This window comes from Myotis myotis, unplaced genomic scaffold (assembly GCF_014108235.1).
Source record: "Myotis myotis isolate mMyoMyo1 unplaced genomic scaffold, mMyoMyo1.p scaffold_m19_p_5, whole genome shotgun sequence".
In the NCBI taxonomy this organism is placed as follows: domain Eukaryota; kingdom Metazoa; phylum Chordata; class Mammalia; order Chiroptera; family Vespertilionidae; genus Myotis; species Myotis myotis.
The window spans coordinates 33,863,937-33,876,342 of NW_023416357.1; the positions used below are offsets into that span (position 1 = coordinate 33,863,937).

General features: G+C 42.6%; 1 protein-coding gene across 2 annotated transcripts in view; it reads right to left on the reverse strand.

Annotated features, from left to right (window-relative positions):
- SREK1IP1 (SREK1 interacting protein 1) overlaps window positions 1–12,406 on the reverse strand; it is a 37,730-nt gene that overhangs the window by 20,351 nt on the left and 4,973 nt on the right. For both annotated transcript variants that reach the window (XM_036311102.1, XM_036311103.1), the window contains exons 2-3: window positions 7,826–7,873; window positions 582–725 (exon numbers count right to left, since the gene is read on the reverse strand). In XM_036311102.1, the coding sequence (XP_036166995.1) occupies window positions 582–725; window positions 7,826–7,873 (192 nt within the window). The remainder of the gene's footprint in view (window positions 1–581; window positions 726–7,825; window positions 7,874–12,406) is intronic.

The following is a 12,406-nucleotide window of genomic DNA, read 5'->3' on the forward strand; positions in this document are numbered from 1 at the left end:
TTAATCCCAGCTAGAGTGGGTTCTGAAGTAGAAATAAATACCTGGGAGCTGATTTGGCCAGCCCAGAGCTCTGGCTGCTTTGCCTCTGCCTCAGGGTCATTTATATACTTCCATCATTAGCAAAGCTTGATGTTGGCTAAAATCACTGATTTGAAAAAGTGTGATTTGATAACCCATTCTTTTGTGCTTTCCACAAGGAACTTGAGGTTCAGAGTGGTTAACTGACTTGCTGAAAGTCACGTGCTAAAAAATGGCCCAATAGGGCCAGAAACCAAGTCTTAAATCAGATGCTCTGTCCCAATGACACATGCTAGGGTGATGGAACAACATCAATAACAATAAAATCTGGGTTCTAGAATCAAAAACAGACTTGCCTCCTGGTTCTGCAACTGATGAGCTGTTTGATTTTGGGAGAATTATTTACAACATTCAAAGCCTATTTCCTTACCTATGCAGTATCTCTTACATAAAACAGGAAAGATATCTTAGTGATAAACGCAATTGAACAATAGATAAGCATGACACAATACACACATTTCCAAACATTTGTAAAGAATGAAGAGAAAAAAGGCATCACTTACTTTTTTCTTGTAGTGCCTGCAATTTATTCAGTTCCTCATTCTCTTCATCACTCTCTTCACTGCTTGTGCTGCTCACATCCAAGACTATGTCCCTCTTGGGGTCTACTCGGAGGAAATTGCGGCATTCAAAAGTCAGGTGACCAGCTAAGTAAAAGGAAAAAACATGAATGACAAAATGATACATTACATAATTATTGTTGGTTGTCTCCTGGTGAGCAACAAGCTGCAATTTTAATAATATAATGTTTAGTTTTAACGTTTACTAGTGGGTGGTGGTTTGCTTTCCCTGAATGTAATGCTAAGAAAAAGAACTTTTCCTTTTTTCATCAGGGCTTCTAATTCAATAAGCATTATTTTTGGGTACTGAATTACTATAGTTTTCCATTTTATGTAATACTAGAGGCCCGATGCACGAAATTCATGCAGGGGGGTTGGGGGAGTGTGGCCCTCAGCCCGGCTTGAACCCTCTCACCATCCGGGACCCCTCAGGGGATGTCCAACTGCCACTTTAGGCCCAATCCCTGCAGTCGAACATCCGGCAGTCGGACATCCCTCTCGCAATATGGTACTGCTTGCCTCTAACTGCTCACCTGCTTGCCTGCTTGCTCCTAACTGCTCGCCTGCCTGCCTGCTCAGTGAGCGTCATAGCGAGTGGCCGTTCCAGTCGTTCTGCCATAACAGTCACTTAGGCTTTTATATATATAGAAGACTAGAGGCCTGGTGCATGGATTCGTGCATATTGAAAGGAAATTAATTAGAAGAAATATTTTAGAGGCCAGGGAGGGGCCACGGGAGATTGGCTGGCCAGGGAGGGACTGCGGGATTGGGTGTGTCTGGCCCTTCTTGCCCAGTCCTGATCAGCCGGACCCCAGCAGCAAACTAAACTACTGGTCGGAACGTCTGCCCCCTGGTGGTCAGTGCACGTCATAGCGACTGGTCGAACAACAATCAGACAGTGAGCATATTAGGCTTTTATTATATAGGATTATAAGAAAATACTCTCATATTAGGATTTTATATTTAACTAGTGGCCCGGTGCACGAAATTTGTTCGGGGGGAGGGGGGTGAGGGGGGGAGAGGGTGTCCTTCAGCCCAGCCTGAACCCTCTCCAATCTGGGACCCCTTGAAGGATGTCCTACTGCCGGTTTAAAGGGATCAGGCCTAAACCAGCAGTCGGACATCCCTCTTGCAATCTGGGACTGCTGGCTCCTAACCGCTCACCTACCTGCCTGCCTGATTGCCCCTAACCATTCTGCCTGCTGGCCTGCTTGGCCCCAACTGCCCCCCGCTGCCGGCCTGCTCACCCCCAAATGCCCCCCCCGCCAGCCTGCTCACCCCCAACTAACCCCCGTGCCAGTGTGGTTGCCCCTGACTGCACCCCCTGTCGGTCTGCTTGCCCCCAACTGCCCCCCCTGCTGGTCTGCTCGCCCCCACCTTCCCTCCCCACTGTCCTGCTCACCCCCAACTGCCCCCCTGCTGGCCTGCTCACTCCAAACTGCCCCCCCCCCGCAGTCCTGATCACCCCCAACTGACCCCCACTGACGGCCTGCTTGCCCTAACTGGCCTCCCTGCTGGTCTGCTCATCCCCAACTGGCCCCACCCCCCACCGCCAGCCTGATCACCCCCAACAGCACCCCCCACTGGCCTGATCACCCACAACTGCCCTCCACTATTGGCCTCTAACCACCTCTACCTTGGCCCTGCCACCATGGCTTTGTCCAGAACGTCCAGAAGGCCTCCTGGAAGGTCTCCCAGCCTAATTAGCATATTACCCTTTTATTAGTATTGAGGCCTGGTGCACAGGTGGGGGCCAGCTGGTTTGCCCTGAAGGGTGTCCTGGATCAGGGTGGGGTCCCGCTGGGGTGCCTGGCCAGCCTGGGTGAGGGGCTGAGGGCCGTTTTCAGGCTGGCCACACCCCCTTCAGGGTGGGGGTCCCCACTGGGGTGCCTGGCCAGCCTGGGTGAGGGGCAGATGGCCGTTTTCAGGCTGACCATGCCCCCCAGCAACCCAAGCTCCCAGCCTCTCCTTTTTTTTTCTGGGATTTATCTTCTATAATTGAAACTTTGTAGCCTTGATCAGAGCCCCTCCTTTAGCGGAGGCCACGGCCAGCTGGAAGCAGGTATCTGGGATTTATTTATCTTCTATAATTGAAACTTTGTAGCCTTGAGCAGAGCTGAGGGCCAGGCAGGGCAGGTGGGAAGCCTGGCTTCCTCCATTGCCAGGGGCAACCCAAGCCTCCTGTTCGCTCTAGCTCCATGGCCGCCGCCATCTTAGTTGGGTTGATTTGCATACTCTCTCCTGATTGGCTGATGGGTGTGCCTTGTGGGTGTAGCGGAGTGGCAGAGTGATGGAGTGATGGTTAATTTGCATCTTTCTCTTTTATTAGTGTAGATGAAGTCTGTATGATATCAGTTCTTTGGTATTTGCTGAGATTTCTTTTGTGTTCTTCCATATTGTACATTTATATATTTTAAAAGAATATACATCAATATTTGTTGAATAGGGTTCTATGTCTATTTTATCATTCAAATCTTCTCTACCTTATATTTTTATCTAATAACTTCTGAAAGTAGTTAAATTTTTAAGTACCTTTATCATAGATTTATTCATTTCTCCTTGTGAAAGCTTTTGCTACACATATTTTGAGATTATATTAGTAAGCAAATCTTCTTAGATTATTTATTATTAATAAATTTATTAATTTATCTTCTTGGTTGATTGTTCTTGAATCTCTCTTTATCCCTAGTACTACTCTTGCTTCAAAAGTCTGATATTAAAATTGCTCCACTAGTGTTTTTTGGTTATTAGTTGAATCATATGAAGTAACAATTTTTATGAGTGAAACAGCTGAATCTCAACAAGATTCAACCTAATATCTGTTCGCCCCACCCCTTTATTTTAAAATTTTCTAAGCAGTTTTTAGTTTTCTACATAGTTTTAATAATGACATGTAAATAGAATTAAGTTTTTTAATGTAATGTGATACCAGTCCAATATTTAATGTTAATTTTTTTAGCTTGGGAAAACAGTTTCTGCCTCACTGGGTGGTACCTTCATAAAGGGGATCAATGCCTTCCTTATAAAAGGGACTCCAAAGTGATCTTTGGCCCCATCCCCTATGTGAGGATAAAACAAAAAGCTGGTGACTTGGAGAGGGCCTTCACCAGACCATGCTGGCAACCTGATCTCGGACTTGCAGCCTCTGGATCTGTGAGCAATACATTTATTTGTTTATAAGCTGCCTGGCCTGTGATATCCTATATAATAAAAGCCTAATATGCTAAGTGTCAGATTGTCCGGTTGTCTGTTCAACCAATCAAAGCTAATATGCTAATGATATGCTAAGACCACTGAACTGCTCACTATGACGTGTACTGACCACCAGGGGGCAGACAATCAGTCGACCAGTAGCCATGACATGCATTGACCACCAGGGGGCAGACACTTCGACTGGTAGGGTCTGGCCAATCAGGACTGAGTGAGATGGCCAGACATGCCCTGGAGCCCTCCTGCGGTCCTTCTCCAGCTGGTTAACCTCCAACGTCCCTCCCTGGCCTGGCGATTGTGCACCAGTGGGGTCCCTTGGCCTGGCCTGTGCCCTCTTGCAATCTGGGACCCTTCAGGGGATGTCGGAGAGCCACTTTCAGCCCGGAGGTGGAACAACTGGTCGCTATGATGCACACTGACCACCAGAGGGCAGACACTCAACCCAGGAGCTGCCCCCTGGTGTAAGTGTGCTCCCACAGGGGGAGCGCCACTCAGCCAGAAGCTGGGCTCACAGCTGGCTAATGCAGCGGCAGTGGTGGGAGCCTCTCCTGCCTTTGCGGGCCTAAGCTGTCAGTTGGACATCCCCCGAGGGCTCCTGGACTGCAAGAGGGCACAAGCCGGGCTGAGGGACACCCCCTCAACTGCACGAATTTCGTGCACCGGGCCTCTAGTTCTGTATAACAGCCCACGTGCACTGAGGCAGTTCCATACTTTCCTCATGTAAATTTCTGGAAAACAGAGACATCACAGACTCTCTGCACTTTTCTTATTCCTCACCATTCAGGCCTGAATCTACATTGTTTGTTCTATAACCTACAAATCAACTTAAGCTAATCTTACTAAGGTCAGCAAGCATCCTACCTGGCAAATCCAATGAACATTTCAAAGTCCACTTCTTACTGATCTTATCTGTCACACCTGACAATGGCCCTCAATTTCAAAAAGTTCTGTGCTTCTTTGACTGATGTGCGGTTGCCCTCTCCTGCTCCCCCCTGGCATGTACTTCCCTTGTCACCTTTTCCTCAGCTCATGCCTATACATTTTACTCCATATGCTGCTATTGTACTCCCCTAAGAGTTGGTTACTATTTCAAAATGTGCTTATATAACATCATGCAGGCCAAAAAATGTAAGTGTGGAAAAGATAATGAGTGGTAATTTCTATGAAACAAAGCTGTACTTTTTCTTTAGAAAGAGTTGATTTAGATGAATTGCTTTTAAAAAGCAGTTTTCAAAATAGGCTTTGGCAAGAAGATTGTACAAGATGGGGACTGGGGGGAACTAAAACAATGAAAAAATGGCCTGTTTCTCAAAGGGGATACCATTAGTATTTTAGGCCAAGCAATTCTTCATTGTTTAGGAATGTCCTACACATTGCAGGTCGTTTATAGTCCCTGGGCCCTACATACTAAAAATGTCATATTGCTCCCCACCCCTATGGACAACAACAAAAACACCAAAAACTCCAGATTTCTGGAAGGCTTTATCACCCCGAGTTGAGAACTAATGATAGAAGAATTTTGCACTCAGATTTCTTTACAAGTATATTAATTGTTTCTCTACCTTTGAAGAAACAACAAAGTGGAAAATGCATTTCAGACATGATTTGCACTCAAAAGACTGTGTAACACCAATTAGCAGATCCACAGACAAAAGGTCATGAGTATATATCAGTAGATTAGGATTTTAAATTACATAAAATGTTAGGGTATTCAGGTATGTTTTTATTTCTTGCTTCTGTAATCAAATGCTCAGCTAGAGTTTACAAGAACACTAAGCCATTGTCCATAGAATACATGTCTCAAATAATGTCTTCCATGGACAAAGGCTAGTGTCCTTGTAGCTTTTCAATTTTCAGAAATTGCCAATTAAAAATAAATAAATAAAACTCATTATAGAAATAACCATTCTTCTAATGTTGCTGAAGAAATTCTGCCATGAAAAAAGTGAGATCCACGTTATTTAGTAGCACATTCATCCTTAACTTGAAAGTTTTAAAAACAGTATTAACTACTATTGAAGTATTGACAAAATATTTTTCTATTTTTCTTTTTCATTGAACTTAGAGACAGAGAGAAGAAGGGAGGGAGGGAGAGAGAGGAACAGAGGGAGGGGAAAGAGAGCAAGAGAAAAAAAACAATTTGTTGTTCCACTCATTTATGCATTCATTGGTTGTTTCTTGTATGTGCCCTAACTGGGTATCAAACCTTCAACCATGGTGTGTATGGGATGACACTCCAACCAATTGAGCTACCCAGATAGGGCTGAAATTTTTTTAAATCAAGTATTAACATTTTTAAAAATTATAAAATCAAACCCCTGTTTTCACAACAATAAAAAGAGATAATACTCTTTTGTAACTGACTGATGAAAATCTACATTTTCAGCCATTAAAAACATTCAAAGGGTTTTGTTAACCTTTCTCTTACCTCCATAAGCAATACAAAGGTTCTGGCCTCCAGGTAACAGAAAATTTTAAAAATTTAGTTTCTACCAGAAAGATTTGTAAATGAAGAAGACCCTCAACCTCTAACAGCTGTAAGATGTAAGTTTAACCCAGAGGAAAATATTACTAAACTTTTCCACAGCAGACAAATTAGAAGTTGTTTAATAACTTAATTACTAAAATCAACGATCTGAAAAACCAAGCAGAACTCAACTTGGAATACTGTCAACACTATTTCCTTACTAGGCTTCTCTAAAAAAATTCTGCCCTGGCCAGTGCGGTTCAGTTGATTGAGCATCATCCCATGCACCAACAGGGTGCTGGATGGATTCCCAGTAAGGGCGCATGCCTAGGTTGTGTGCTCAATCCCCGGTAGGGAGGCATGCAGGAAGCAGAAGATCAATGTTTCTCATCTCTCTCTTTCTCCCTCTCCCTCTGTCTCTGAAAATGAATAAAAATATTTTTAACAATGTCTAATTACTACAGATGCTTCTGTTAATGTCTAAAATAAAATAGCAATGCGGAGACTAGATCAACAAATATTCTATTTCAAAAAAAAATTTTTTTAATTGTTTTCCTACAGGTTTTAAGCTAAAAGAAGTCCAAGTAGATAAACTGATAGTAGACAGACTGGCTATCCTGGATTTAAAGTAAATACAATAAATACAGTAGGTTCTTAAGTCTTGAATAAAGAAATGAGACATGGAAATTAGCAAGGATTGGAAGAAAGTAAACAAAATAGAAATAAATATAAACAAATTTAAACAGAAAAGATTTCATTGCACTCATTCTTTACATGCAAGTACATTCTTCAGAAGTTTTTATTTATATGAAGAATACGTGTACTTAAGTACCCACTTTATTAATTGAGCAAGCTTCCCTTGATCCAGGTTCCAACCTTTGATTGGAGGCATGTGAGTTGGTTCTCCCAGTGTGCCTTTATTCTAAATCCTTCTGATGAGTAATATTAATGACTAGATTGCTTTTTTATCATGTGTTCTCGCATGTAAATCTTTTTTTAAATCACCTTTATTTTGTTAAAAAATAATTTATGACATTAACAATAATGTAGGCTCATTTGCATGGTCTCCAAACAACTTAAAAAAACAGAAAATATTATTATAGCTTTATCAAAGCCTTAGGGATTGCTACATTTAACTAGACAAATAGCTGCTTATAGTCCATAATGATAAATTCTGAGTATATAATTACACTTGTTAAAGTTTATTTTTCCATTCCATTAATCATAATAGAGATTAATGGACCATTTAAACCAAATTTTGTCAGTGAGTAGAAATTCTGGGTCCAATTTCACCTTTATAAAGGAGAGTAAGTTCAACAAATAGGAAATGTTTCATAAATAGTTTTCATTTAGTGCTGATCGATACATTTCTAAATCATCTGCAAACGTGCACTAAATAACAGGACTAAAGGACTGTGTGCGCAGGGCCCTGAAAGCTGGATGCTAAGTCACACTGCCCAACGAAATAATGATTCGCCATACACACAGTGCTATTTTTTAATGTACTTACGGTAACCACATTTTTTACACCCTGCTCGAACACTATCCTTGTTGCAACCTAAAATACAAATGGATAACATTTTAGGAGACATATTAAGTAAAAACACAAAAATTTTATCACTTAAGAAACCTAAAAAACCACTTGAAGAAATTATTTAGAAAAAAAAAATCATCTCAACCTAGCTTAGTAACATTACTCCATTATTATGTTTATTAGAAATTATTGAAAAAGTCAGTTTACTCAAGTTATTTCTTTTTTGTTTTTTTAAATACTTCAAAATTTTATTTATTTAAATCATTTAAAAAATTTCCAATATAGTTGACATACAAGATTACATTAATTTCTGACAGGTCCTTTTTCATGTCTTTGACATTCTTATTTTATTTTATTGCTTAAAGTATTACAAAGAGTAGTACATAATGTTCCTTTTTTTCCCCATTGACCTTCCCCCGGCCTCCCCTACCCGCCAGTATATTGCGTCCATGCTTATATGCATGCATACAAGTCCTTCGGTCATCAAATTATTTCTTTTAACAAATACTTTAAGAACATATTTTTCTCTAATTCAACAAATGCAGTGTCAACATATGCTGCACTGTGTGTGTTGTGAGCAGTGCCCATACACATCAGGTGTGACAACTTTCCATCTGATTTCATATCATGACCTTCCTACCATTACTTCAAAACAACGCACAAGCTGCAAACTTCAGGTCTTTTAAAGGTATAGTGCCCTATTTATTGCAGTTTTTATGTATCTTTTAACCAATTAAGATGTGCAAAATTATACTACTATTTTCATCAGGTTCCTATTACTTTTATTTATTTATCACGGATGAAGTTTTTGAGTACTGTGCCCAATCTCATTTTTCTCTCATAAATGTTATGGTTCTTATTGCATAGGGTAGGGACACATATGCTGTGTTTTTAGCAGAACTGTGGAATAAAACTGGATTAATAATAATAAAATCTGAGGCTCTTTCAATATGAAATAATTGCACATTGAAAAAAAATCTCAGAGAATCCAGGTCAATATTAAGTCTGTTTCCATAGAAACCATAGATACTGAATAACACTGAATAAAACTGTGCTAAATGCACATTACCATTCCTACAAAAAACTAAAAATGTTGTAATGACAGATCCGAAATGACCTCTCTGAGGCAGTATTAGAAATTAACTAAAAAAAAGAAGAAATTAACTCATTTATGACTTAAAGACATTGATAAAACTCCTATCATCCAAGTATCTCATATTTGTCGAATAAATGAAATATAAAACTTTTTCAGAGGTCATTTTTAACAAAGTTATAAATTTTACAAGAAAGGAAAATATAACAAGAACTCTAAATAAAGTAACTCCAGAGCTCTATTTCCTCATCAAATGTTGATAATTAAGATTTCAACCTTCATTTGTCTATAATTTGCATGAATGCCTGGTCAATGAAATGCTTCTTCTACCTGAAACTTAGAATCTGATGTAACTGATACAATACATGTGAGACAAATAAAGTGGGGGCAGCTCCTAATGGCAGTGATGATACTGGCTGCAGCAGCCCTATCCTGCTATAGGCCTGTGAAAGATCCTGGCTCTGGGTTCCCTTGGTCTTATGAATTTTCTGAGCCTTATTTTCCAGCCTTTGTGTAGACCCTGTGAGCCATACAATTGTACATACTCGAAATCCACCTCAAATTGAGTAGCAAGACTACAGTGTGAGGCCCCTACTGCTCAAAATGTTCCTTTATAATCATGACCCCTAATCCCCAAAAAGCCTTTGAATAAAAACTTATAAATATGACTGCATAAAAAATCTGAATGACAAAGACCACCAAAAATAAACTCAAAAGACACATGAACACTTGTAAAAAAATATTTGCAAATCATAGAGCCAACAAAGGATATTATCCCTACTATATAAATCCCATCAAATCATTAAGAAAAAGACCAATAACCAAAAGGGGAAAAATGGACAAAGAAACTGAACAGAAAGTTCACAGAAAAGGAAACAGAAACAACTTTGAAATATATGAAGAGATGCTCAGCCTTATTCTTACCAAGTAAAGTGTACATTAAAGTCTATACTGGGATTCTATTTTCACTTACCAGAATAGGGAAGATGGAAAGGGTGGAAGAGGGTTTGGGGGAACATACTCCTGAACACTGTTGGTAGGAGAGTAAGTCAGTACCATCTCTATGGAAAGCAAGCTATCAAAATCTGCCAGAACTCTCCACGTGCATACTCCTTAACCCAGCACTTCCACATCCAGAATTCATCCTCTCAACTTATGTGCACACACACTATACTGACTTATGTATAAAGTTATTCACCACAGCATTTTTTGTAACAGTAAAAGAATAGAAATAATTTAGACAAATTATGGTATGAAAGAATAAGGATGGTTTTTAATAATGGGCAATAATTTCTAAAATATAAAGAGAAAAGAGAAACATGTAGAACAGTGCTTATAGTATATTGCCATTTATACAAAAGAAGATTTAATATATATAATATAGATTATATAAGATTATATTTAAGGATAAAGTTATAAAAAAATCTTTATAAGGATATACACTGGTTACCTGAAGAACGGAGAACTGGGTCGTGGGGTAGAAAAGGTGGGAGACATCACTATACACCTTTTGGATCCTTTAAAATTTGAAACGTGTGAATAAACTGCCTTCTCAAAGACCCAACCAAAAGGCCTGACTCAAACCAAATCCTTACACAAAAAGAGGTGGTGTCATGCAAGCATTCTGTGACCAAAGGCAATGATTGCAGCTGTAAATATCTCAGAGAAGCTACATTGCAGATTTTCAATACAATTTTATTAACTGACTAGAGGCCCGGTGCACAAAAATTTGTGCACTCGGGGGGAGAAGGGGGGTCCCTCAGCCCGGCCTGTGCCCTCTCGCAGTCTGGGACCCTTTGGGAGATAACGACCTGCTGGCTTAGGCCTGCTCCCAGGTGGCAGAGGGCAGGCCCAATCCCTAGGTGCAGCCCCTGGTCAGGCTCAGAGCAGGGCCGATTGGGGAGTTGGGGCGCCGCCCCATCATGCACAGAGCAGGGCGGATCGGGAGGTTGTGATGCCACCCTCAGTCACGCTCAGGGTAGGGCCGATTGGGGGGTTGGGGTACCGCCCCCTGTCACACTCAAGGCAGGGTCGATGGGGAGGTTGCGGCACCACCCTCTGTCACACACAGAGCAGGGCCAATCAGGGGGTTGGGGCGCTGCCCCCTGTCACACACAGAGCAGGGCCCATCAGGGGGTTGAGGAGCTCCCCCTTTTCACTCACAGAGTAGGGCCAATAGGGGAGTTGGGGCACCGCCCCCTGTCATACACAGAGCAGGGCGGATCAGGGGGTTGGGGCGCCACCCTCTATCACCCACAGAGCAGGGCCGATTAGGGGGTTGGGGCGCTGCCACTGTCACACTCAGGCAGGGCCGATGGGGAGGTTATGGCTCTACCCCATCACACACAGAGCAGGGCCCGCGGGGGGGGGGGGGGTGGGGTGGGGGGGTGGGTTGGGGCGCCGCCCTCTATCACCCACAGAGCAGGGCCGATCTGGGGGTTGGGGAGCTCCCCCCTATCAGGCACAGAGCAGGGCTGATCAGGTTGGGGCGCCTTCCCCTGTCATGAACAGAGGAGGGTGGATAGCAGGTTGTGGCCCCGCCCCCTGTCACACACAGAGCCACAGGGCAATCAGGGGGTTTGGGCGCTGCCCCCTGTCACGCTGATCCTGGTGCTGGGAGGCCTTGCTGCTTCGCTGATCCCAGTGCCGGGAGGCATATTACCCTTTTACTATATAGGATAGAGGCCTGATGCATGGGTCGGGGCTGGCTGGTTTGCCCTGCAGGGTGTCCTGGATCAGGGTGGGGGTCCCCATTGGGGTGCCTGGCCAGCCTGGGTGAGGGGATGATGGCTGCTTGAAGCTGGTCACACACCCTTCAGGGTGGGGGTCCCCACTGGGGTGCCTGGCCAGTCTGGGTGAGGGGCTGAGGGCTGTTTTCAGGCTGGCAGGTGACTGAAGCTCCCAACTGCTCCTTTTTTTCTTTTTCCTTTTTTATTCTGGGCCAGCTTTAGCTCTAGCTCCAGCTCTGAGGCCTCTGCTGCTGAAAGCAGGTATCTGGTTTGTTTGGGTTCTATAATCGAAACACTGTATCAACTCCAGCTCTGAGATCTCGGCCGGCTGAAAGCAGGTTTCTGGGGTTTTGTTTAGCTTCTGTATTTGTAACTATGTTTCAAACTGCAAGCTCAGAGGCCGGCAAGGCAGGCGGGGAACGTTGGTTTCCTCTGTCACTGAAGCAAGCAAGCCTCAGGTTAACTTCAAGCTGCCTGGCTGCTGGCCGCCATCTTGGCTGGCAGTTAATTTGCATATTGCCCTGATTAGCCAATGCGAAGGGTAGCAGATGTATGGCTAATTACCATGTTTCTCTTTTAGTAGATAGGATGGTTTCAGAAACAAATTTTAGAGGTTTTTATTTCTTGTATTTGTTAAGTGTAGAAAAGGCTTACTTTGAATCTAGAAATCTATTAAACAACTTGCGTGGTAGGGAAGGTCACAGGTAATGGGGATAGTCCTTTACCTCCCAGTAA